The following is a 22,541-nucleotide window of genomic DNA, read 5'->3' as shown; positions in this document are numbered from 1 at the left end:
GCTGCCTTTTGAAATCTTCTATTCAACTCTTTAGTATCTTGAATTCTTCCTTCTGCTTTGGCTTCTCTGCGCTCCAGTGCAATTTTTGGAGTTTCTTCTGACATCCATTTTGATCTTCTCTTCCTGTTCCGTCTTTGCAATGAACTTTTGCACTCTTCCTGGATGATACCCTTGATATCCTCCCATAACTCATCTGGTTTTCACTCATTAGTGTTCAAGGCCTCAACCCTGTTCCTGAGATGGTTCTGAAATTCAGGGGGGATAGACTCAAAGTCATAGTTTGCTTCCAGTGGATTTGTTTTAATTTTCCTCAGCCTCAGCTTGAACTTGCATAGGAGTAGTTGGTAGTCTGTTCCACAATCAGTTCCTGGCCCAGTTTTCACAGCTGATATTGAGCTTCTCCAGCGGTTCTCTCCATAGATGTAATCGATCTGATTCCTATGCATACCATCAGGTGAAATCCATGTATATAACCTCCGTTTATGTCTCTTTAAAAAAGTATTTGCGATGAGTAAGTAATTGAATGTGCAAAATTCGACCATTCTCTCTCCAGCTCTGTTTCTGCCACCAAGGCCATGTTTTCCAACTATTAAATCTTCTTCTCTGTTCCCAACTTTTGCATTCCAGTCACCCATTATTATCAATAGGATTATACCCAGGGAAATATTACAGATACTTCTGAGACTCTTGGATCCAAAATTCTACCACTAGGTTACCCTCACGTCCACACCCTTTATTTTATTTAATTGGAATTCTTTTGGAACATGAGAATCATGGAGCCACTAATGTTCGTCTGAGTCAGAGAACCCGAAAATTGTGCCCATCTCATTCTTAATCAACTTAACTACAGTGCAATGTATATGTAATAAAGTATACAAAATATAAATACACACTTCAAGAAATTTTTATTAGTTTAAGTACTTGTATTGCTAACACAACCACCAAAATGTAGAACAATTCCATTACTACTCATGACCCTTTGTCATCAATCAACTGCAAAGCCTCAAATAGTCACAGAACTGTTTTCTGTCACTAGAGATTACTTGTGCCTCTGCCAAAATTTTAGATAAGTAGAAGATGTGCTATGTGCCCTTTTATATCCAGCAATTTATATTTCACATATGTATTTTTAAGGTTTATCCATGTTGTGGCAAATACTGATCATTTATTCTTTTTGAGGTTTGTGGTCATTTATTAGATTTGTTGCTAAGCAATATGGCAGTAGGCGAGTAAACAGAAGTTCTCTGTCCAGTCACCTGTTGATGGCACTTGGGTTATTTCCAGGTCAGAATGGATACAGTCACCTCATTTCAAAAAGGGACATTGTCAATCCATAAGAGCCTAGCTTGTTATAAATCATATAGGATTTAAAGTCAAACACACCTAGGTGTGACTCTTAGCTTGGTTCCAACAAAGTTGACCGTGATCTTTGAAAAGTGACCTAACTTCTCCAAGTTGAGTCTTTGTTTCCGTAGCTGTTTTCAAGAATGGCAGATCTTGTCCTGCCAAGATGTCTTCAGGATTAAGTGAAACACATACTAAGTGTCCAGCATAACGTCTGACAACAGAAAACACTCAAATACATGTTATTAAACGGTAATGACACCCACCCACCCACCCCCAGTTTTGCCTGTGGGATTCTGCTCTCCCTGATTGGTTTCCCTGACTTCTCCTCCATTCTTCTACTCTGCCATCCTCTCTACTCCCTGGGCCTCCCCACATGACGCCCAGTGGGAACTCAGTGAGGAACCCAGACAAACTGCCTGTACCTGCCACCCGCTTCAACACCAGTCCAGTAGACAGTCACAACACAAGTTCCCCGGACCTCAACCCTCATCTTGTCTTTGTTCTAAAATCCTTAGTGAGAACCTCCTGTGACTTAAGAGCCAGCACAGGACATGAATGAGGTAGACATGCCGTCATAGTGTTTATATTTAAAGGAAAAATCAGAGAGAGAAGACGACACATGCTCACCATGTACTACCACTTGTGTTGATTGCCTTTGAGTCGAGCACGATCCACTCATAGGAACCCTATGAACAAAAGGCCTGAAGCCTTTCTATTACTATCAACATTTATCAAAGTTCATGGAGTTTCTGGAGGCATGTAGTTTAAGAAGTGGCTACCACTCTTACTTCCAACTAGTCCTCTGAAAAACAGATCATTTCAAATGTGCTTGGAGGGTCAAGCCTCTAAGAAGATACGACATTTGGTGCAAACATTTATGAACAAGTAAAAAGGTTCCCTTTCCATAGCAACTTTGGAGAGTTGATTCTCAAAACTCTTGTTCAACCTGAATCGGATTTCATCAGTAACCCAACTTCAAGGAGGTCCTCCAAGGTTTGGAGGTGTTCATTTGTAAATGTTCTCTGGCAGACCCTCACACATACAGCAGCACCCTCTTACTAACTGATACCTGTGCACACTTTCTTCAACTATCTAAGGCCTGGTCTCTGGAGCCCTGTCTAGGAGAACCTGCTGGACCAGAATCACACCTGCCCCACTCCTTTCTGAACCCCAGAGCAGCCCCTCCAGTTCCACAGCTCCTATGGTCACCATGATGTCAGACAAGCTCCCACATTGCCAGCACATGATGAGAGTGAGTAGCGTGGAAAGTGAAGGTGACTATAGTCCTGTGATAATAATAGCAATGTATGGTTCTACATCACATAGCCTTCAGCTAGCGCTTTCCTTCCTATTACCATACTCTGGAGTGTGAGGAAAACAAAGAGAGAAAGTGAGAGAGAAATTTAGAAAGACTTAAAGAAACAAGGTAAGACTCCAAGAGATACAGAAAGTAGGCAAGATGTAGGGGTGTGGAGATGAGGGAAGAGTTAAATGAGGGCGGAACTGTCTGTCCCTCCCAGCCTTGGCCCTGCAGCTACCACAGAAGCTCAGGAAGGTGATGGAGACAGTCTTCCCTCAGCTCTCACTGACTGATAGGAGTCTAGCTGAGAGTGATCCTCTTCCCTACCTTTGTTTCCAGACCAGGATCAGAGAAAACAAGAAACAGCAATTGCGTTTCACAGCACCCATCCCTGTCTGAGAGGTGGAGGCTCCTCTGGACAGGAGGAGTTCAGGCAGCAGTAGAGCTGCTATAGAGCTCCAAGGCCCTAGGTCCCACCCAGCCTGGTGCTCAGAGAGGGGGAGGGGGGAAGCCCTGGGCTGCTCATGTGGACATAGCCCTCACCTGGGCCCAAAGGTTCTTATGTGCTGTCCCCCTCAGAGAGCTCCTGGAGGTAGAAAGACTGGATCCAAATGGCATAGCAACCATCATAGGCAGTCGATGAACCTCACAGGGAAGAAACAGACTGGGGAGGGTGTTCCTAGGGGAGATCTGTCTGGGAAGGCTGTTCTCAGACAGAACAATGAAGCAGATTGCAAAGGTGAACAGAGATTTGGATCTACTCATTCCTTTGTTGAGTCATTTATTTAACAAACATCTGCCTTAAATGCTTTTTCAATTCCAGGGACTACTGAGGCATAGAGGACGATATTGTCCTACCCTCAAGGCACACCCGGTAGAGATAAAGACATGCATACAGGACCTTTAAATAAGGACTGCATCCAACTATGTACAAGTCAATCCTTGAGCAGAGGGGAGGGGGCTCTGGACAGGGATCTGGATCCTTTGTGAAGGACGGGGGTTGTAGGCAATCACCACACAGAGGCGTGAAAACACAGGGTAAGAGAAGTAAAGCAAGAACTGGCCCATCCTCTCATCTGGCAGAGGAGGTAGATATCCCAAGGAGAGGAAGATGAGGAGAGAGGTCAGGGCCCAGACTCTGAGGCCTGTGAATGCCTAGCTGTGGGGTTTGGAAAAGATGACCAGGAGGGATATGAATATATGGACCTCAGAAAGAAGAGCAGGGTGGGCCTGGCAGGGCCGAGGGCACACGGCAGGGCAGAGAAGGCAGGCAGCGGAGGCCTAGCTGCTGAGGGGGGCAAAGGCAGAAGAAAAGGGGCTTCTCTCAGTACTTGAAGTGAGGCCAGGAGCTGATGATGTTGTACAAAGCCTTCCCAGGAGACGGGGTGTTCTTCACATCACTGTGTCCCACCAGCAGGTAGTTGGGAGTCAAATACCCCTTGTCTGTGGCACACCGGATCAGACTTTGGGCAGCCTCCAGCGCCGCGACATTGGGTGGGATATCTGCAAAACACAACTGGATTATGAGCCACAGGAATCATGTCAGCACAGACTTCAAGACAACCCACAACCACTATCATCACCATCACACAGCTGGTGCAACAACCCAACCCTGGCAACTACCCCACAGCAGACACAAAATCAAGTCAAGATGTCAGATTCCCTGGTGCCAAAGTTCTTACCAAAAATACTTCCTAGCCCTCCAGGAGAAGCCTGAATTAAAAAGGCACAACCTGCATGCAATTACTCTGAAGATGTTAAAAACCTTTATCCACTGCTAAAATTAAGCCTAGTTTAGCCTCAGTTATCAACTGAGGGCAATTTGCATGCTCAAGGGAACCTCTGGCAGTTTCTGGAGGCATTTCTGGTGGTCAGAATTATAATGAAGGGGAGAGTTTGTTGCTCTTGGCATCTGATAGACAAAACCAACAACAAAGAATTGTTCGATCCTAAATGTTAATAGTACCAAGACTGATTAATCCTGGGTGAGCCACAGGTGTTCCCTGGACCCTTTCATGCCCTGTCCCAATGCCCCAGCCCTAGGGCATATTCCTGGGACACACACACACACACACACACACACACACACACACACTGACCTAATACCCTTTATTTTAAAAAAGAAATTTATTTTATTAATTTTAATGAACGTTTACAGAGATTTTGGGTTTCCATTCATTCATTGTTGCATTTTTCTCCCTGCTCACTGCCCCCCCCACCTCATTTCGCTTTTCTCTTCAAAAAGTAAAAGAAAAATTCTTTCATTGGTATACGATCCATCCCCTTTCCCCCAGTACACTCCGCTATGCAACCTCCATTCTGGACTCTTGTCATAACCATAATTCCCAATCATATGTAGCTTTTAAACTGTTCTCTCCCTCATCTGTTTCAATGCAGTATACATAATTTATCCAATCTTTCTGTCTCACCCTAACCGTGATGTCAGTACCGTTCTACAACAGTGGCCCTATGCAGTATTTGTCCTTTTTCATTTCAGCCTAACTCAACTCCTGATGACTCAGCCTCCTCTCCTCAGAAGTTCAGCAGAAGGTTCACAAGTCTAAACAAACCCTAGGCAAACACTCTGAGCAGTAATATTCCCCTGTGTGGCTTTAACATATGTGATGTTCGTTCATAACTACCATTGTTATTAGATTTGGTCGAGTCAATGACTCAGAGTGACCTTATGAACAACAGATCTGACCTTGCTCTATGATCTTCATGGCTCCAATATGCTTTAAGCCTATTATTAAAGTCATTGTATCAAATGGATCTTATTGAAGATCTTCTCTTTCTCTGACTATCCACATTTCCATAATTGCTATAGTAACCTCCTTCCCATTCCCCCCACCCCCCACAAAAAAAAATCTGATTTGCTGACCTAGCTAAAGATACGCACAAAGGTGACATCTGCTTCCTCCATGCATTCATAGTATGAGAAGAAAGATTTGGCCAGGTGTGAAGAAGAGAAGTTTATGGTTTGCATTTGTCAGCATGTTGCATTTAGTAAAAGTCAAGGTCAAAGCTGGTTCAATTCACCACAAGCAGGCACTAGAGTGACTCCTGTGTCTGATGCCTTTGTCTTTCATGTTTGTCAGACACTCCCTCATACGCCACCCAGAGCTTCGTACTTCACAAAGCATCTACTGACCTGTGAAGGTGCCCATGAAGGCAATGCCCAGGGCAATGTCATTGTAGCCGTCGGTATGGGAACCTTGAACATTCCAACCTGTCCCTTCATAGATGGAACCATCCTGGCCCACCAAGAAGCTAGAGGAACAGAGGGGAGATAAAGATGAGTGTGCGGGAGGCCATCTAGGAAGGAGAAAGCATTTCCTTCCTTCACCCAATAATGTCTTTACTGATCAAAGGATTATCTACTGGGAATGAAACACTGGTAAGGAGATAAATAGAGTGTTTGCCAGTGTTGTAGGCTGTTGAATTACCCCATGGGGTCCTGAGGATTCTCTGCTTTATATTGCTTGCTGATTATGTGCTTTAAATACTCCCACCATGGCTGCTTTCACATTACCAACAATTTAGCATCTAAATTTCAAACTTTCCAAATCTCTAACAAGCCCTTCGTGAGTCATGTACCCTTACCCAGAGCCAGCACACCACTGCCATCCACAATTAATTCACTAAAAAGAGGAAAGAGTCATGACTTTCAATCCCAGCGACCTGGAGGCTTTTCTCTCAACATGTCAATGAAACCCTTTCCCCTGGGTAACTGGTGATCTGATTACTACGAAATGCACTTTTCCAAACTTGCCTTATTTAATCTTTCTTTGTCTTTGGCCCTGTCAACCCCTCTCATCTTCACCAAACACTCTGACTCCTTAGCTTCTCTCATACCACATTCTTCCAGGTTTTTTTTTTCTTCTCTGGCTGCTTCTCTTCCCACCTCTTTTTCCTGCGCCCTTCTCTTTAGTGTGGGAAGGTGTTCAGGATGCTTCAGTGTTCAGCCCTCTACTCTAGTCACTCAGCACATTCTCTCAGGACTAGCCCATCTACCTCCTTGGTTTCAGTTGCCATCTATGAAGTTTCATTTGTTCATGTTAGATCCATCTTCTACCCTATCTATTCATCTTTTTCTAGGCTCCCTATCTTGGTTAAGGGCATCAACATCAAAGCACTTACTGATCTAAACAGAAATATGGGCTTTAATCCATATGCTTCATCAACTTGCCAACTGTATCTCCCAAAATGTCATCCCTTATCCAGCCCTGGGTCCTATTTATTAACCATTAAAGTCCATAGACTTCTTAAATGCCCCCACCTCTCTCCACCATAGTCATCACTTCCCTAGCCAATGTGGTCATGCATAAAGCACCTCACTTGTTGAACACCCTAAAAGTGTTTATTCTTTTCCCTTCTTTTCAATATTCAGTTTCTTCACCCAAGGGGAAAGCAATCCACATGTCCTCAGGTCCACTTACTTATGCCCAATGTCACATGAGTCAAATCTGTCCATGAACAAGGACTGGATGTCTCGTACAAGTGAGCAGCACTCAGCAGATTCACTGCAGGTTCTCCCAGAGGTGTGGATGATGATAACGTATTTAGCTGGAAGGTTCATCTTGGGGCAGTAGGATGACCTGGCTTCCCAAGTAGACCGTGTAACAATGTTGGGGCAAGCTGTGGTGGGACAAAAGAAACAAGAGAGGAGTATTAATTTTGCCCACCCATCTGCCAACCACATCGTTACTAAAAGTCCACATATTCCTCAGTCTCTGTCCAACAACCCAACATTCAGGGAAATTTGAGGCTCAGGAGAGGCCAGCAGCTCTCAGAATGGGCCACTTACGTCTCTGGGTGACATAAATGTTTCCTGCCATACTATTAACTTCAAGGTGACACCATACTCTCATTGCTGTCAAGTCAGAAAAACTAGCTTGTGGATACCTCTCCAGCATCCACCAGATTTTCAGAGTTTGTAAATTGCACAAGAGAAGATTTTTCTCCTGCTCATGGATTTGAACTGCCTGCCTTTGTGTTGGCAGCAAACTTTCTTTCTCACTAGGTACCAGAACTCTCTCCAAAAATGACAGCCAAGAAAACCCTCAGAACACTGCACTATCAACCCAAAGCACATGGCTAGAACTCATCAAGTGCTCCATGGAAGATGGGCAATCTCCTCCTGTGTGATTTATTACCTCTGAAAATCCACTGGGGAGTCAATTCTGACTTGACTACAATGAACAACAACAACAACACTGGAACACATGAGGTCTCCTTATTCCTTTGCTAAAATCAAGTTATTATCAATGACGGTTTGGGTTTTGTTTTGCCTGTTGTTTCATTGTTGTTGTTGGATGGACTATGTTTGCACCAAGGAACTGAAATAAAAACTGTGTGTATACATATACGTGCCAGGATCTTTGTGGATAAATCAGATTAATTTTCATCTGAAAAACATGTCTTTGAGAGTCATCTGTAATACATGGCTCAGTTCAGGTGTACCTTAGTCCTCAAAGTGACATCTTTGCTCTTTATCACTTAAAGAAGTACTTTGCAACAAATTTGCCCAATGTAATACATCATTTGATTTCTCAACCTCTGCTTCCATGGACATTGTGATGCAAGTAAAAGTAAATCCTTGACATTTTTATATGTCATCGTTGTTGTTGTTATGTGCCGTCAAGTCACCTGCAACTCACAGCAACTCTATGTACAACAGCTCTGAAGCCTGCCCTGTCTTGAGCCAGTCTCACTGATCCTGACACACCTAACTCCATTACCCCAGTTACTGCATCAATCCATCTCATCTGGCGTCTTCCTTTCCTGTGCTGTCGCTTCCCCCTTCCAAGCATGATGTCCTTCTCCAAGGACAGGTCTCTCCTGGCCATGCACCCAAAGTATGTGAGATGGAGCTTCAAAATCCTAGTCTCAAAGGAGAGACTTAGTTTTACCCTCTCCAAGACAGACCTATTTGTTTTCCTGGCAGTCCAAGGTATGTTCAAGACTCTTCCCCAGCACCACAATTCAAAGGCATTGATTCTTCTTCTGTCATCCTTAGTTATTGTATCCTAGCTCTCTCTTTTTAAATTTTTTTTATATTTCTCTGATTTATTTACAAAGTTTGAATACATTATTTTTCACAAAAAGTCCTTCCCATTTCCTTCACCCCACCCACTCATCGAATTGTGCAATCCTACGATGTATCCTATCTCTGTGCTTCTTTTTCCTTTCTTCATAGCCATTTACAACATATAAATGCCAAATATTTTCCTTGTGTATTTGTTTATTAGAGTGAGTGTTCTGGTGGCCTGGTGGGCAAAGAGTTGTGCTGCCAACCCAAAGACAGGCAGTTTGAATTCACCTTTGGAGAAAGATGTTTGATTTACAGCCTCTGAAAACTCACTGGAGGGCCAGCTTTGCATTGGTTCCAACTTGAGAGCAATGAGTTAATGAGCTGGTGGTTTGTTTATTTCCTGACTCTGCCTTTTAGATTGAAACTTTATGAGGTCAGGAATGTGTGTGTGTGTGTGTGTGTGTGTGTGTGTGTGTGTCCCCAAGGTAAGCTATCCTCAGTGCCTAGTAGGTTCTCAATAAATAATAGTTGACTGATTGATGACATTAATGTCTAAACATTACACTAGAGATAAAGTTGTGGCTTTTTCAGCCTAGGGATCTGAGGAAGGTTCTTCTGAAGAGAGCTGTATGGCAATGTCCCTTTCATAGAGAAATGCAGAGAGAGCCAGGCTGGAGGGATAGACCACTCCCAATGGCATTTGGAGCCAGTATTGGGTGAGTTTCAAAGGAGGGCAAAGTGGGCTTAAAGGTCTTACCTTTCTTTGGTCCTGACTCCTGTGGAGACAGGAGGCAGTCCTCTCCTTTCACAAGAAGTGGCTGAGAATACCTGGATGATAAGTGGCCATTTTGGACAGCATAAGAGATTAAACCCTCCATGGCTGACAGGGCAGCAGGGCTAGGACTATATCCTGGAAGAGAATGGCCTGGCCTGAATTTTTTTTTACAGTGGAGCTGTAAGGAGAGAATGGCACGTAACAACAATAGCAAATCTTATGGGAGGAGATCTGCTGATGGAGTCAAACCAAAGCAGCAAGACTTTTGATTTAGTGTAATTCTCTCTGGACTAGGCCACCAGAAAACTGGAAATAATAGCCTGGCTCTGAAGACATGTCAAAGCTGAAGAGGAGATGTTAAGAGCTAAAGTGTTGGGTCTTTCTAGGAGAACACGGATTGGTGTTACTAGGGTGGGAACAGGGCTACAGACAGAAAATTGGATAGACTCTTCACTATGAGATGGTGAGAGGGAGAGGAGTTTGCAACAAAGGTGAAGAAGAAAGCGGAGCAGTAGGTGGAAGCCCAGAAGAACCCTGTTTCATTGAAGACTGGAGAGAAGAGAAGTTCGGGAGACAGGTGATCGTCAGAGAACCTGAAAAACAACAGTGTGCAGACAACTCTTTATAGAAGGGTTCAGCAGGATGACCATTACCTATCTTGGAGCCGAAGAAGGCAAAACCCAGGGAGATGTTGCTGTAGCCTTGTGTGTGCCAGCCTGGGACATTCCAGCCGACACCTTCATACAATCTGCCATCGTCTCCAACCAGAAAGCTGTGGAGCAAGGAAAATTTAATGCCTGGCATCATGTTACATCCCTGCAAGAAGAAATCACTTACTTATCTCAAAGGGCAGACAGCATCAAATTATGTTCACAAAGAGGAATTTGCATGAACACTTTAACAACAACAGTTAGACCAAACTATTGATATTATTGTTTAAAACGGAGGTGAATCCAGTACTGTGCTCACTACCTCCCTGTCTTGCCCAGTTTTGTTGCAAATCATTTTGCCTGCTTTAAAGGAGTCCTAGAGCCTCTAACACACACCCAAACACACAGTGTGGTAATCTCCTCAATCATCACACTTTTTAAAGATGGTCCTTCTCTTTCTTCTAAAATGCATACTGCCTATGTCATTGCCATACATGCTTTTCATTTGATTTCTACCAGAAAAGTGCCTTAGGTGGACTTTTCATGAAATATCATTTGAGACAAGGATTTGGATGCAGGAATTTAGAGGTGGAGGGAGAAGATCCCAGAAGTCAGAGTGAAAAAAGAAAATGAAACAAAAAGAAGAAACCCCTCACCACATACAGAATTGGCCAACAAGGGCTAGTCTCTTCCAGTGATTTACTGAGTAACCACAGATATGAAAATATACTTTCGAATTCTCCCTCAGAAGAGCTGGGAGCTGAAGGATTTATCCACTTACTGTCCTCTACAAGAGCATTAGCACTCTTCATTATAAAAGTTGTTGTTCTTGTATACCATCAAGTCAGAACCAACCCATAGCTGATCTCCGGCAGGATTTCAGAGGCAGTTAATGACACGGAAGGAGATCGCCCAGCCTTCTGCGGAGCAGCTGGTAGACTTGAACAGCATACCTTCAGGATTGCAGCACAGCTTCTTGTCACTAGGCCACCAGAGCTCCTTTCTAATGAAGCTTTACTTTAATGAAGTGAATGCAGTAAAACCTTTGGAGTCTTAACTTGCTGACATAGTAGAATTCAAAATTAGGATAAACAGCCACTAATAATGGGAATGTGGAATATACAGAGTATGAATCTAAGAAAATTTGTAGTAAAAAATGAAGTGCATCACACAAAGACCAATATCCTAGGCATCGTTGTTGTTGATTGCCTTTGAGTCAAGCATGACTCATAGTGATCCTATGAACAAAAAGCCTAAAGCCCCTCTTTAGTCATCAATATTTATCAAAGTTCATAGAGTTTCTGGAGGCATGATGTTTATGGATGCCTCTCCTACTTCCAAACCTGTCATAGAATGTTATTGATTTTACTGATAAAAAATGGATTGATATTGGCAATTTTGAATCAGATAATCTCATGGTCTACTATACCAGGAAAGACAAACTGAACAAGGAATAGTGTCACATTCATCACAAAATGAGCATTTCAGGGTCTACGTTGAAGTACATGTAATACTGTCAGTGAAAGGATATATCCACAGACATACAAGGAAGATGTTGTTGTTGTTATGTGCCATTGAGTAGCCTGCGACTCATAGTGACCCTATGTACAACAGCCCTAAACGCTGCTCTGTCCTGTGCCAATCGCACTGTCTCCGATACATCTACCCCGATTATCCCAGTAACTGAATCAATCCACTTCATAGAGGGCCTTCCTCTCCTACTCTGTCCCTCTACCCTCCCAAGCATGATGTCCTTCTCCAAGGACTGGTCTCACCTTGCAACATGTCTAAAGTATGTCAGACAAAGCCTCAGAATCCTTGCCTCCAAGGAGCAGTCCGGTTTAATCCTCTCCAGGAAGATAAGTTAGTTAATATTATTATTAAATGGTTAATATTGTCAGCTTGGCCTTAATCCTCAGTACTCTATCCTATGTGTTATAAATTCCTATCTCTGTGATACTAATGAAGTAGGATTAGAGATAATTCTGTAAAGATATGATCAGTTTTCTCTAATGAAAGTGAAGTCTCCTCAAGGGTGTGACCTGCATGGAAAATTTGTACAATTTTGGCAAAGCAACAGAGCTCTTTGTCTTATCATGTATCTAGCTTTCTATTCTCTAGACTTGAATCAATGGTTTGTCTTCTTTGCCAACTTCAGACTTATCAGCTTCCAAAGCTGGCAGGACTCAACTTTCCTCCTTGCCTTTGAATTCATCAGAGTCTCAAGCCAACATTCTCTGAGGCCAACAATCTGAGTCTTTGGCTGCCAATGACTAGAACTCATTAGCCTCCTTCGACATCTCACTTTTGAGGTATGACCCACAGATGTAGGGCTTGCCAGCCTCTACAAGTATGAGCAATTTCCTTGAAATATCTCTCTACCTCTAACTCTTTGTGTGTGCACGTGCACGCGCGCGCACACACACACACACACACACACACACACGTTGTTGTTAGGTGCTGTCAAGTTGTAACCATTCACAGCTACTTTCAGTGGGTTTTCACAGGCCACAAATCACATAAGAGAAGATTGTCCATTTTTTCCCCATGGAGCAGCTAGTTTTGAAGCACTTGCTTTTGTGTTGGCAGCAAAATTCCTTATCACTTAGTTACTAGAGTTGTAGAAAGAAAGAGAGAGAGAGCATGCGCATAATTTCCTCTGTCATCCTTATTCATTGTCCAACTCTAAGATGCACAGCAGGTGATTGGAAAGAATTGACTTGAATCAGGCATACCTTTAGTCTTTAGACTGATATCATTGCTTTTCAGAACTTTGGAGAGATCCCTGACAGCAGACTTTCCCAATGTTATACATCTTCTGATCTCCTGATTGCTGGTACCAAGGGTGTAGACCGTGGATCCAAGAAAGATGAAATAATTGAAAATGTCAATCTTTTGTCCATCTATCATGATGTTGCATATTGATCCTGTGGTCCAGAAGTCCAGAGGGGTATAGCTCTATCTCTATCTCTAGACCTAGATCTAGACCTAGACCTAGATCTTTAGCTTCTTTATCTATATCATCTGTATCTATCTCCAGAAGTATACACACACATGCATACATATACTTCTCTAGAGAATCCAGCCCAAGACAAATATTATTCAAAAGCATACACCAAACACTAAAGCCAAATATGAAGAAACTGAATATTTCTACAAATCAGTGCAACTGAAAAGGATCAAATCTGATCTAGATGCACTGATAATTACTGGTGTTTGGAATGCTAAAGTTGTAAACAAAGAAAGATCAGTAATTGGAAAATATAAATGATGTCAGAGATCACAACCAGATTTTGTAAGACCAACAACAGACTCACTGGGAAAATCTTTGTTTAAAATGTAAAAGCAGTTACTGTACATGTGAACAATGCCAGATGGAGTACACAGGGATCAAATCAACTCCATCTCTGGAAAGCGATGTGGAACAGCTCAATAACATCAGTCAGAACAAGTCTAGGGCCTGACTGAAGTAGAGACCACCAATTTTGCATGCTCATATGTAAGCTTAAGTTGAGTCAGAAGAAAATGAAAACAAATCCATGAGAACCAAAGTCTAGCCCTGAGTACTTATACCAGAATTTAAAAACCATCTCAAGAACAGATTTTGATATGCTGAACACTAATGGCCAAAGACCAGATAAGTTATCAGATAATATCAAGAACATAATACATGAATGAAACAAAATGTCATTAACAAGACAGGAAAGAAAAACCAAAATAGATATCAGAAGAAACTTTGAAACTTGTTCTTGGATTTACAGCTGTTGTTGTTGTTGTTGTTACATGCCATCAAGTCACCTGCAACTCATAGCAACCCTATGTACATGTACATGTATATGCCCTAAACCCTGCTCTATCTTGAGCCAATCTTATTGTCTCTGACACACCCACCTCCAGTCACCAAATGAATCAATCCATCTCATCAAGGGCCTTCCTCTCTTGTGCAGTCCCATCAGCCTCCAAAGCATGATGTCCCTCTCCAAGGATTGGTCCCTCATTGAAACATGTCCAAAGGATGTCAGATGTATTTTCAGAATCCTTGCCTCCAAGGAGCAGCCTGGTTTCACCCTCTCTCAGACAAACCTGTTTCTTTTCCTAGTAGTCCATGGTATATTCAATACTCTTCTCCAGCACCACAGCTCAAAGGCATCAATTATCCCTATCATCCCTAATCATGATCCAGATTTTTGCTGCATAGCAAGTAATTGCAAAGACTATGGCCTGGATCAGGTGCACTTTAGTCTCCAGACTAACATCATTGCTCTTTAATACTTTAGAGAGGTCTCTGACAGCAGACTTTATCAATGCAATCCATCTTTTAATTTCCTGGTCGCTAGTACCAAGAGTGTTGATAGTGTAGCCAAGCAAACTAAAGCTGTTGACGTCTCAATGTCTTCACCATCTATCATGATGCTGCCAATGGGCCCAGTGGTGAGAATCTTCATTTTCTTGATGTTGAGCTTCAATCCATATTGAAGGCTGCAGTCCTTGACCTTCTGCAAGAAGGGCTTCAGGTCTTCCTTAGTTTCAGCAAGCAGGGTTGTGTCATCTACATAACACAGGTTGTTGATGAGTCTTACTCCAATCCTGATGCCACAATTTTACTCATAGAGCCCAGCTTCCAGGACAATCTGTTCTGCATATAGGTTGAAAAGATATGGAGATAGGACACATCCTTGGCATACACCCTTCCCAATTTTGAACCATACAGTTTTTCATTGCTCTGTTTTGACAACTGCCTCCTGGTCCAAGTATAGGTTTTGTATAAGCACAATCAAGTGTTTGGGATTCTCATTCTTCTCAGAGTCAACTACAGTTTTTTGTGATCCACTCAGTCAAATGCCTTTGCATAGTAAATGAAACACGGATAGACATCCTCTGGTAGAAGTGGACCAAGGTCACCAACAAGATCCACTAGGGTGATGGAAAATGACCTCACTAAGGTAAAAGCCCTGTCTATGTGGTGTGGAGGAACATGCAAAGAAATGGGTTTGGGCTATTTGAGTTTCACAGCTCTGCAGCTGTGTGGCCTTGAGGGAGTCAAACTGCCTCTCAGTCTTTCATCCTCCTGCTTTTAGCTTGGAGATAGGTCATCATAGCTGCCCTACAACCTCACAGAGCTTTCAGGGAGCAATTAAATTAATGGATACGACAGTCATTTATAATCTATGATGTGCTCTTCTTAACCAGGTTTTGTGAGACAGACATTATAGTACTACTTAACCTCCTTCTCTTCCTGAGTTACGTCAGAGACAGGGACCTCATAAAAAAATCTGGAACTTTTGTGGAATTTCCAAATATTTTTGTTTAATAGAAAATCAACATAACCTAGAAAATGAGGTGAACAGTGAACAGTGATGAGGGATGGGAGAGCTAAGGCCCAGCCTCTTACTTGTAGGCCACATCACACCAGCCGTTGCCCATGTGATGGGACCGCAGCTCCTGTAGTCTCTGACTACAGGTGGTCTGGTTGTGACAGTCCAGCCCAGGGATGTGATGTATGACCAGGAAGTCCACTGGTATGGTCAGCTGGGCTCTGCAGCCACCAGCTCCTGTCCCCCACTCCTGACGAGAGACCATGGCAGTGACACCTGCAGGGGAAGCGTAGAGGAGTTTTAGAGACTGACCTGCCCAACTCTGCCAAGAAAGCCACTTCAGGCTGGGTGTACCCCACAGAGGTGAGCCCGGGGTGGGGGGGTTCCTGAATACAGATCCTCTTCTTCTCAACCTAAGGCCCAGTTTCACCTATGCTTGCCTCATCACAAAGCCTCTGCCTGGTCAGAGAAGCTTAGATGCCTGTTTCCCTAACCCAGACATTCCCTTGGGCTCTGACCATCTTTTTCCTCCTTCTCTGGTCCAGGACCTACTCAGAAATATCTCCTCCCAGATGAAGCTCCGAGGGCCTTCTCTCAGTTCCATCTCTGCACTAATGTCCACAGTGCACTGTGCTCACTGATGATTTTCTCTGTGACTTGGAGTGCATCTTTCCTTTGTTCCTGAGGGCTCAAATCACTCCCTCAGCCTGGGGAATCTCTCTGGTCAGCTGTCTCATCCCCTCCATCTGAAGTCTTCTTTGAGCAAGGCTGTGTCTCCTCCTTCAGACTGTGGATTCCCGATAGGCACAGTATAGGCCTCCATCCTCAGACTACTAGGTCCCTGAGCATAGGAGCTATTTATTCCTTTTTTAAAAAAATCCCTCTCCTTGGCTTCTATTCCCTCCTCCACCCCACAGGTCTAGAACAACTGATGCAGGTAGTTTGCCTGTGCCCTTCTCAGCGTCTCAACCCTACTCGCCCACATTCACAATGTGCATATACAGACCTGAGACGAATTTATGGGAAACATTGCTAAGCTCCTCTGATGTGTTTTCAGTTTGTATTCCAATCCAAGAGGAATCGCCTGCAAAAGAGTGTTTCACTCTATCAATTCTCAGAGAAGCCCAATACCAACCACGCTCTACTTCACTGCCCTTCTGCCTCCCAGGTCCCCAAGTCCCCCCAAGAAGCCCCTCTGGATTGATTAAAGAATCACTTTCAAAAATAGTACATGGTGCTAGTTTTTTGCTAACTCCAGGTATTTCCTAGGATGATTGTTAAATAGTATTATTATATGTGTATACATAAGTACTGAAGAGCAATGGTGTCTTTCTGGAGATTAAGGTGCATCTGATACAGGCCATGGTCTTTGCAATCACTTGTTATGCATCAGAGAGCTGGACAATGACTAGGGAGGACAGAAGGAGAATTGACGCCTTTGAGCTGTGGTGCTATAGAAGAGTATTGAATATACTATGGACTGCTAAGAAAACAAACAGGTTCATCCTAGAGAGGGTTAAACCAGGCTGCTCCTTGGAGGCAAGGATTCTGAGACTCCATCTGACATACTTTGGACATGTACTAAGGAGAGACTGGTCCTTGGAGAGGGACATCATGCTTGGGAGGGTGGAGGGACAGCGCAGGAGAGGTGGATTGATTCAGTGACTGTGATAATCAGGATGGGTATATCCGAGACAGTGCGACTGGTACAGGACAGAGCAGAGTTTAGGGCTGTTGTACATAGGGTCGGTAGATGGCACATAACCACAACAAACAACATACATAAACTAGGGCGCTCTGGTGGCCTGGTGGTAAGAAGTCACACTGCAATCCCGAAAGCACACAGTTCAAAACCACTAGCTTCGCTGTGGAAGAAGGATGGGCAATCTCCTGTGTGATTTACTGCCTCTGAAAACCCACTAGAGGTCAGCTGTGGGTTTGTTCTGACTCAAGAGCACACAGCAACAATTACATATAAACTTTTTTAAAAAACCCAAACTAAAAAAAAACAAATCTCAAATTCACTTCCATGGAATCAGAATCAACTCACAGCTGACTCTCCAGTGGGATTCTTGAGGCTGCAAACCACAAAGAAGAGACTGTCCATCTGTCCCCCTTGGAGCTGCTGGTGGGTCTGAACCACTGGAAAGGAATGGCTTTTGGGTTAGCAGCAGAGTTGGCTAATGGCTATTTTACCAGAGTCATAAACAACCAGTTAAATACAAAGATTATAATTTTCTTATGAAATTTATGAATTTTCTCATGAATCTGTATGTGATGCAAAACAATCTGTAAACATAATCTGAAATTCAGACCCTGTAAAGCTGCAAAGTCCTTATTTAATAGATGAACTCTCTTTCTAATAGATTCAATGGGGCAGAGTGTTCGGAAAAGGCTTCCAAAACCTGTATGAAACAAGTCTGTTCTTCCAGGATTTCTTTTCGGTGGTTGGGGGTGGGGTAGGGAGGGTACATGCTAGGCCATGATCCAGTGCGAGGGACTATGGAGATGAGTGCAGGGTATAGGCTGGCACCCCTGTTCTTAAAGACCTTTCTCTTCTACAAAAAACCCCTCAAGTTCTAGACTAGAACATAACTGGTTTGATAATAACAACACAAATAAATCATTGCTACTATTTATTTGCTCTAACCGCCCAAGTGCTGAGCCCTTTACATGCACTGCTGTTAAATGTTGTTGACTTGGCCCTCAACGCATAGTGGCCCTAAGTAAAATGGAAGGAAATGCTGCCTGGTCTCCTAACAGCCACTTGATAAACCATCACGATCCATGAAAATCCATTGTCATTTTCACTGGCTGGTTTTCAAAAGTAAATCACCAGGCCTTTCTTCCCACACAAAAAATTTTGTTGGCACAATAAGGTTGTTGTCGTTGTTGTGTGCCATCTTGGAATCTACTTATAGCTGACCTTCCACTGGGTTTTCAGAGGCAGAAAATCTCATGGGAGGAGACACTGCTCATCCTTTTCCATAAAGCAGCTAGTAGATTCGAATCGCACGCCTTTGGGATTGTAGCATAGCTTCTTGTCACTTGGCCCCCAGAGCTCCTGTGCTCAGTTCCTGGGCAAGTCATAATGATCCAGATGATTTTTGCTGGCTAATCTTCAAAAGTAAATCACCAGGCCTTTCTCCCTACACAATAATCTTGTTTGCACAATCAGTTTAGGAAGCCATAAATCTTGTCCTAAAGTTGAGGGTCCTGGGGGAGAATTAAGGTTTAAAGGCGTCCTCGCTCACTCATTCACTGCTGTGGAGTTGGTTCTGACTCACACCAACCCCGCATCAGGCTTTCGAGGCTGTAAATTACAATAGGAGGAGATCGTCCATTTCTCTCGTTTGGAGTCCTTGTTGGAGGATTCAAACCACCAGAGAGACACACAGCTTTCGGGTTAGCAGTTCAACTTGCTAGGAATTATGCCAACAGAACTCCCTAAAGAAGCTCTCAGTTTGTTTAAAATCTTTGCCAAGGGCAAGACAAGGATTTGAATTTAAGTCTACAGTCTCCAAGTTCCTGTACTCTAAACACAAAACTACTCTTTCTCTTTTTAAGGGCAAGATTGCCTGTGATTAGACATAAGACTGATCCTTCTAATTTAACCCCCAATCCAGTGAAAGAAAACTCACCCCAGATCCTGAGGCCCAGCATGGAGATGACAAGAAGCCAAGGCAGCATCTTCACTTGGTCCCAGGACACTGAAGAGAAGAGAGCAGGCTATAGCCTGGGGAGACACTGATGGTTAACAGGAACGGTCATGCTCCAGCTGGAGCATCTACCTTTCCACATGACTAAGGCCTCCTTCTACTATTGTTTAATGAGTACCCTCTGGACACAGGCTTGACAAGGCATCTCAGAAACTCCAGCATATGTCAGGTGTTCATCAAATGGGTTATTGTTGTTGTGTACCAGTAAGTCGAAAAAGCCCCATAGCTGATCCTCCAATAGGATTACAGAGGCAGTAAATTCTACAGGAGGAGATTTTTCCATCCTTCTTCCACAGAATAGTTGGCAAATTTGAATTGAATACAATATCTTTCCACTAGGCCACCAGATAATGAGGCAAAATACCTTTTCCTAAAATGCTCACCCATGTTGTATAGTGTTTTACAGGTTCATTTTTTTTCAATGTTGCATAATATTCATTGTTTAGATGTACCACAGTTTTTATATCCATTATTTGTTTATGGGCACTTGGGCTGCTTCCATCTCTTTGCTATTGTGAACAACATAACAATAAATATGGGTGTGCATACATCTGTTTGAATCACAACTCTGGTGTCTTTAGGACATATTCCCAGTAGTGGAATTGCTGGATCAAATGGTATTTTTATTTCCAACTATATTCTAAGTAAAATATCTCAATCACTAAAGGATAAATATTGCACTGCATAACTTGCTGTTATAAAATAGGACTAACACAGTGGATTGGGAGGAGAATAGGAAAAGAGTGGATAACTCTGTGTTGGAACAGATGCGAGGAATTAACAGTTGGAACTATCTGACAGGAATGCATGATTAGGCATTATATGTATGAACACAAACTGGAGCAAGAGGTGCATTGCAAAGTGGACTGGGGAGAGTTAAGAGGGGGGAAGGAGGAAAATGCACAACAATGAATGAATGAAAACCCAACCTTTCTGTAAACTTTCACTAAATATATATATATATATAGATATATAATAGTGTGTATATATATATATAAAGTAGTATACACACACACACACACACACAAGCTACTATATACAGATTAAAGCTCAACATCAAGAAAACAAAGATTCTCACCGTGGGGCCAACTGGCAGCATCAGTATAGGTGGTGAAGAGACTGAGATAATTAACAGTTTTAGTTTGCTTGGCTCCACAGTCAACACTCTTGGCAACAGCAGCCAGGAAATCAAGAGATGAATTGCATTGGGAAAATCAGCTGTCAGGGACCTCTCCAGAGTACTGAAGAGCAACGATGTCAGGCTGGAGACTAAGGTGTGCCTGATCGCGGCTATAGTCTTTGCTAGGGATGATAGATAGAAAAGAGAATTGATGCCTTTAAGCTGTGGTGCTGGAGAAGAGTATTGAATATACCATCAACTGCTAGGAGAACAAACAGGTTTGTCCTAGAGAGTGTGAAGCCAGGCTGTTCCTTGGAGTCAAGGATTCTGAAGCTTTGTCTGACATACTTTGGGCATGTTGCAAGGAGGGACCAGTCCTTGGAGAGGAACATCATGTTTGGGAGAGTGAAGGGACAGCACAAAAGAGGAAGACCCTTGATAAGATGCATTGATTCTATGATTGGGGTGGCAGGAATAGATGTGTCAGAGACAATAAGGTTGGCACAAAATAGAGCAGGATATAGGGCTCTTGTACATAGGGTCATAGAGTCACTATGAATCACAAGTGACTCAATGGCACATAACAACAACAATAATAAAATATTAATATAGATCTGATGGCCTAGTGACAAGAAACTGTGCTGCAATCCTGAAGGCATGTGGTTTGAGGCCACCAGCTGCTCTCTGGGAAGAGGATGGGCAATCTTCTCCAATGTGATTAACTGCCTCTGAAAACCTGCTGAAGGGTCAGCTGGATAGGTTCCTCATCTACGATACACAACAACTATATAAATAGATGATTCGATAGATTTAGATATAGATGATACAGATATAGAGATAGTAAAAGGCTTGCAGGGAGACTGACACATGCAGTTTTACTTAGTCTCAACATCAATTCTGTAATATAGGATCCTTAACACTTTTTTTTGTGCATGTACCGTCAAATCAGATCTTACTGGTACAGGAGGAAATTGTCCCTCCTTCTCCGGCAAAGCATCTGGTACATTTGAACCGTGTACCTTTGGGATTTCAGTACAGCTTCTTACCACTAGGCCACCAGAGCTCCCCTAACACCCATTTTTATAGACAAGGTAAGTATGACACAAAAGTGGTAGAAACAAGAAATCCGAATTAAAGAAGGGTAAAAAGAGTGAGCAGGAGGCTTGTAACACAGAGAAAGGAATGATGAAAGACACAGGAGTAGAACTAAACTCATTTGGAATAATAAAAATAATTTGGAATACAGACTTCTAATTTGGAAGAATAGTTCTGAGAGAAGTCCAGACGATTTTCTCCAACGTCTTCACATTCTAACCAGATAAAGTCCAGCCTCTCTGGTTGGGAGAGGACTCCTCAAGAATAAGCAGGATCACACCCAAGAATACCTGTGTCTCCGTTGTTGTCCCAGTCCCAGCAGGTCAGGCTCCCCGTCATTGGCTGCCAGCTCCTTTTCTGCCAGACTCCATCTCTGAGCCCGGCCCCTCTTCTCCAGCTGTTGTCTTCTTTTTGGCTTTCAATTTCCTGTCACTAGAGGGCGCTCTCTCCTGCAAGTAGAAACACTCAGGCCTCAGCTTCTCAAAGAGGAATGAGGGTCCCCAATAAAAGGAGGATGGTGCCAATCTCTGAGCCTCTAAGCTGGCTTCTTCACAGCGCAGAGAGAAACTCAGGTACGACAGGTTGGCTGAGAGTGTTGGTGACCCGCCCTGTGAATAAGCCCAGAATCTCCTCCCTGGGAAAGATTTCCCAACAGCACTCCTGAACTCCTTCCTGGTCCCAACCCTTGTAAATCAGGCCCACGAGGGGACACCTGTGGGATTTTTAAGGGTTTTATCTCTGCCCTCCGAGTATTTCTAGCAATTTTGAAAGCCACACCAAAATCTCTCCGCTCCCTTTCTCCAAAGTGACCAGCAAGGATAGGACAAATGAAAACCCTTGAAGCTTTACCAAGGAAACTGTTCATGACAACTTCCAAGAATGCATAGAGTAGGTGTCTACAAGGGCCTGCAGGGCTTCTCACATTCACCGGGTGAGGCGGGTTTGGAAATCTTGTCAAACTTACCTAGCTGAAGAACTACTTCAAATCTAGAAAGGTTGCCTTTCATAGAACTATTTTCAGGCTTCGAGATCCTGAGACAAATCTTTTACCAGACAAGGGGCCCCCTGAAACTCACCACATTCTACCAGGTTCTGTTTTCCCCAGTCTATTTCCCCAGGCCCACTGGGAAGAGAGCCTGGAGCCATCTGAAGTATGGTGGACATTAAACCTCATTCTGAGGCGACG

The 22,541-nt window shown here is 43.3% G+C and overlaps 1 protein-coding gene across 1 annotated transcript; it reads right to left on the bottom strand.

The window, feature by feature from the left end:
- Positions 1-3,971: 3,971 nt before the first annotated feature.
- On the bottom strand, positions 3,972-21,694 carry PGLYRP4 (peptidoglycan recognition protein 4). Its single transcript, XM_006895933.1, has 8 exons — positions 21,646-21,694; positions 19,063-19,131; positions 15,499-15,697; positions 10,110-10,228; positions 9,439-9,591; positions 7,087-7,285; positions 5,799-5,917; positions 3,972-4,150 (listed from the first exon to the last, which is right to left on the bottom strand). The coding sequence occupies exons 1-8, from the start codon at positions 21,692-21,694 to the stop codon at positions 3,972-3,974; spliced, it is 1,086 nt and encodes a 361-aa protein (XP_006895995.1).
- Between the last annotated feature and the right edge of the window lie 847 nt (positions 21,695-22,541).

This window comes from Elephantulus edwardii, unplaced genomic scaffold (assembly GCF_000299155.1).
Source record: "Elephantulus edwardii isolate Elephantulus edwardi_28Jun2011 unplaced genomic scaffold, EleEdw1.0 scaffold00176, whole genome shotgun sequence".
NCBI lineage: Eukaryota > Metazoa > Chordata > Mammalia > Macroscelidea > Macroscelididae > Elephantulus > Elephantulus edwardii.
This window is presented reverse-complemented; position numbering and strand designations above follow the sequence as displayed.

Excerpts from the sequence above, each read along its gene's own strand:
- PGLYRP4 (XM_006895933.1), bottom strand. The coding sequence starts at position 21,694 with ATGACGGGGAGCCTGACCTGCTGGGACTGGGACAACAACGGAGACACA. Across the intron at positions 19,132-21,645 it reads GGACAACAACGGAGACACAG|TGTCCTGGGACCAAGTGAAG; the intron begins GTATTCTTGGGT and ends TCTTCTCTTCAG. Across the intron at positions 7,286-9,438 it reads GGAGTCAGGACCAAAGAAAG|CTTGCCCCAACATTGTTACA; the intron begins GTAAGACCTTTA and ends GTCCCACCACAG.